The following is a 4,573-nucleotide window of genomic DNA, read 5'->3' as shown; positions in this document are numbered from 1 at the left end:
TAGTCTCGTTTTCTTTACCTCGGGAGTCTGTTTCTGCGTGTGCGTCGCTCTTGGTGCCTTCTCCGGGGATTCCTCTGGTCTCTGACGAGTTGTTGGAGCCGTTGGCTAGGTCTTCTTTGAGTTTGCAGGTTACCGGTTTGGATTCCGGCGATGGGTCTTCCCCGGCCGAGGTCTCTCTCTCTCCGGTGCGAGTTTTTTGCGAGATTGATGGGTCTGCCGATAACGGGTCCTCTCAGGGGGCTGTTTCTTTCCTTTCTGCGGAGGATTTACCAGCGAGCACGGTGCGCAGGGACTGGGAGGGTTCTCTTTCTGATTCGGCTCGTCTTTCTATTCTCAAGGAGGCCTTCTCTGTTCCTTGGGAGGTGGACTCTCCGGCGAGCCCTCTTTGCAGGGATAGGGAGGTTCCTTTTTCGGGGGGGGAGGTTCTGGTTGTTCGTCCTTCTTCTCCGGTGAAAGGTTTGTTTCGTCGTGGGTTTTTTGGTCCGAGAGCTGTCTCTCCCTCTCCGGTGGTGTTGAAGGATTCTTCTTTGTCCTCTAAGGGAAAGGACCCTGTTCCGGTTCCCTCTGTGCCGGTGGAGGTCCAAGTAGGCTCTACTGTCTCGCCTTCCTTTGGGGTGGCTGAGCTGGGTCTTCATTCCCCTGCTGCTACCTCCTTGCTCTCGTCACAGTGCTGCACTTCTCTCTCGACTACTTCCGTTCTCGATGGGGCGGCGGAGATGGGGAGGAGTCTTAGCCGTCCGTTTCCTCGCATGACAGAGAGTGGTACTCCCATTTACTCCTCTATATCCACGTCCCAACTGTTTTATACTCGGAGGGTGAAGGAAAAGAAAAAGTCGCAAAGCAGCTGCATAAGAACAAGGACCTGCTTGCTGAGGTTGAAGTTTCTGCCCCTAAGGTTGAAGTTTCTGCTTCTAAGGTTAAGGGGTTGAGGGAGCTCAATAATCTGGATTGCTCCATCTCTCCGGTGAAGGGCCGGCGTCGGCGGGGATTTTTGGGGTCGAAAAATGCTTTTTCATTTCCCCCTGAGGTGCACTAGGGTTCCACCTGAGATGCACTAGGGCTTTTCTTGGGTTTTGGTTGGGTCTCTTGTATACCTTGTTGGTGGGGTGTTTGGTTTGATGGGGGTTTTCTGGGTTTTTGGTTTGTTAGGGTGTTTGGTTGGGTTCCTTTGTACAATTATTGTGTACTTAGAGGCGCTTTGCGCTTTTTTTGATTTATAATACATTACTTATCAAAAAAAAAAATATCCTCATCCTCTTTCCCCACTTCCAAAAAAAATAATAATAATAATAATAATAAATAATAATCAATGAAAAGGGGGTGTTTAGTTGTTGACTGATAATCATTGTATATCTGTGTTCTTATTGAATTACGTTTATCTTCTCTGTTACTGATTTTCTCGCCTGTTGTTTTCTAAAATAGGTGACACCATTTATCTTCTCTGTTACTGATTTTCTCACCTGTTGTTTTCTAAAATAGGTGACACCATTTGCTATGCTCTCACGTGCTGCAGCAGGAATACGGGGATCATCATTGGTAATGGCACAATTCATTGTTTGTTTTGCTTATCTCTTATCATGATGGTTTTATTTGTTTGCGAAATTAGATGTTTTCTTGCAAGCAAAATTATTCTTCTGGTAAATGTGGGAATGAATTACAAATTTAAAATTTCTCATTGATGATAAACTCAACTTTATTGGTTATGTGAAATGGGAAAATAAAAAGGATATTAGGTTTATCAAACTGGGGAAAAAAAAGAGGCATATCTATCATTAAAGCCTTCAGAAGGCCCAGTTTTGACAGAGGAAATGGTTTCTCAATTTCACTTGAAAGAATGTGGCATACAAAACATAAGGGAAGTCGGACCTTTCATAGAATGAAAATTTACCTTTTTTCCTCCTATAGCAATTGCGTGCACTAGTTTACCCTTTGTGAGAGTTACCTCAAAATGAGGATATATATATAGCCATCACCAATAATCTCAACGGGAATTGTATTTGATAATTTTGAGATTATGAAAAAAAAATATTATAGTTGATATAAATGACATTCATTTTGAATGCTAGTTGAATTACTCATCAAATGCCAGGTTAGTCCCAATGGGCTGATTTCATGTCTTTTTTCATGATCTTAACAATCTTTGATCTAGCATGCCAAGTGTATGCAATACCAGAAGTATATCACATTAATCAATATCATCACCTAAAGTTTCCAGTTCACACAATAATCTTTGGACCAATGGCATCTCTTACCCTCACAAACAAGGGATGGAAGATGAAATCACGGGTTCAATCTGTGTGAGTTGTCTTTGCCTGGTTCATGGGTCAGATTTCCTGAGTCGGAGGCCCAAAAGAGTACCAACTGGATCCATATATGATCCTAACAGCATCATAATTTGGTAGTCAATTTATATGGGATTTTTATATTCAGATCATCAACATGCCTGGGAATCCAAATGCTGTTTCTGAGTGCATGGAGGCTTTGTTGCCTGCCCTTAAGCACGCATTAAAGCAGATAAAGGGGGACAAGAGAGAAAAACATCCTCGGCATGTCCCTCATGCACAAGCTGCCGCTGTTGATGTGTGGGAGCAAAGTTATAAGTCGGCCTCTGCTGGTGGCAAAGAACCTGGTTGTTCTTGTTAGTTGTTCCGATTGAAGTATGGAGGAGCAGAAAGCATAAAAAAGGATCTTCTTGAAAAAACTGACAGTAACTATAGAATGTAAAACTGCATACATTTACAAGTTCTGTGATTGCTTAATCCAATTACTCTTTTAAGTTTTCTTGTTTAAATGCTTCATTCAATCATTTGTTTCAGTTTTAATGTTGGTTTACATTCTGGATCTGTGATTTCTAGAAATGTGCCAAATATACAGTTACAATGCCCTTACTGAGGCTCCTGTAGATGACAAAGTCCTGCTTTCAGGTCATTTTGGTGGTTTGTGTTCTATGGGATATGAAATGCTTCATTTACCCAAAAATAATATGAAATGATTCCAAACTCTCTAAAAATGACTTTTTGTGTGTCAGCCTCTTTTCTGGATAATCCCCACATCTGAACTGTCTGTCTTTGTTCAGTTCAAATTGACCCATATGTATGCTTCCTCTTACTCTGATTAAAGCACAATTTAGCAAATGAGCAATACAAAAACAGATGACTTCTATTTTCCAGTTTGGTTCTGCAGAAAGGAGAGAATGTCTCCAATCTGCATCATAACTTCAAGCCACCATTCTCTTGTAGATCATCTATTTTTGATAGCAAGCCGACGTATGATAAAACACTTTGCTATTGCTCTACCAAATAAGTTTCAACCAACAAACAATAACCTACCTTGTCCTACTTGCTCCCTAAGTTTTGGTTCAGGTATAAGGTGTGGCGTGTATGGGGTTTAGGGTTCTTGGGTATTTTTGCTCTTACAAAAATTTTAGAGAAAGAAAAAGGGAGAGAAATATGGGGGTGGCCCAATATCCATCCCTACATGTGCGGTTAGGGTAGGTTTTTCTAAAAAAATTAATTTCTTTAAAAATTAATCACATGAAATTTACTAGTCAAAATAGGATTTGACTGAAATTAGGACTCACTTAAGAAATCAAAATCCCATGCTATTTAAACTAGTATGCAGCTAGGGTTTTAGAAGCAAAATTATCTAAAAATAATTATACTAACTTAATGAGTTTGATCCATTTAAACTAGGCTAATTAACCTAATCTTTAGGGTTTGAATGTTACAGCTACCCTGAAAACTTTTTTTTTTTTTGACCGCATTCGAACTAGTAACCTCCGCTTCATTAGGCGTTCCCAGCCGATTGAACCCTGAAAACTTAACATAATTAAGATTTTCATAAAAAGAAAATGAGAAAAAAAAAGTTCCATTTTTTTTTTTTTTTTAATCAGTAAATTTGATCCTAAAATTAAGAGAAAGAGATTCTAGTCAGGCTTTCACTTCATAAAATACAATCCATACTGACTGTACTATTCTTTGAAATTCCTTCTCGTATTTAGTCTTTTTGTTTTTCCATGAATATAATTTTTGTAAGCATTAATAGCATTATTCAAGCTTATGCCATGTTTATGATAACGCCAATCTATCCTAATGGTGATAATATTAATTCATTTCCTAATGGTGTAGGCAGCTCAAACTCAAATTAAGCTCATTTTCATTTTAAGTCACTTACAACATTCATATTCACTTGAGCAAATTTTTTTCTTTATTTTAGTTTTAAAAAAGATAATTAATTATTTTTTTAAAAAAAAAAAATTAACTACCCACTTTCTATTTTAACTATCCACTTTGACTATTCTATTTAAATATTATTTCTCAATAATTTTTATTATTATTTATTCTTCCTTATTTGAGAGGAGAAATAATAATAGAATAAAAAAAATAGTTTTATTTTACAGTTTGTGATCATGAGCAGCTCATCAATTTTTTTATTAAACAAATTAGCCAAATATGAATGATTTTTTAATTAATCTCGTTGGAAGTTGATTTCAACTTTTTCCCCAACCGACATGTACACATGCCATGACAATCAAGCACCTGCATAAACATTATTGTATTATTACTCATACACT

At 38.0% G+C, this 4,573-nt stretch overlaps 1 protein-coding gene across 1 annotated transcript; it reads left to right on the top strand.

Moving 5' to 3' along the window:
• The first annotated feature begins 1,359 nt into the window (after window positions 1-1,359).
• On the top strand, window positions 1,360-2,884 carry LOC132164466 (molybdopterin biosynthesis protein CNX1-like). The gene is made up of 2 exons (XM_059574982.1): window positions 1,360-1,536; window positions 2,431-2,884. Exons 1-2 carry the CDS (start codon window positions 1,495-1,497, stop codon window positions 2,641-2,643), a joined length of 255 nt encoding a protein of 84 aa, XP_059430965.1. The 5' UTR covers window positions 1,360-1,494; the 3' UTR covers window positions 2,644-2,884.
• Window positions 2,885-4,573: the final 1,689 nt, after the last annotated feature.

Source organism: Corylus avellana, chromosome ca10 (genome assembly GCF_901000735.1).
Source record: "Corylus avellana chromosome ca10, CavTom2PMs-1.0".
NCBI lineage: Eukaryota > Viridiplantae > Streptophyta > Magnoliopsida > Fagales > Betulaceae > Corylus > Corylus avellana.
Note: the sequence above shows the minus strand (reverse complement) of the source record. Positions and strands in the feature narration are given on the sequence as shown.

Coding starts and splice junctions, on each gene's coding strand:
- LOC132164466 (XM_059574982.1), top strand. CDS start 1,495: ATGCTCTCACGTGCTGCAGCAGGAATACGGGGATCATCATTG. Junction 1,537..2,430: donor GAATACGGGGATCATCATTG/GTAATGGCACAA, acceptor TTTTATATTCAG/ATCATCAACATGCCTGGGAA.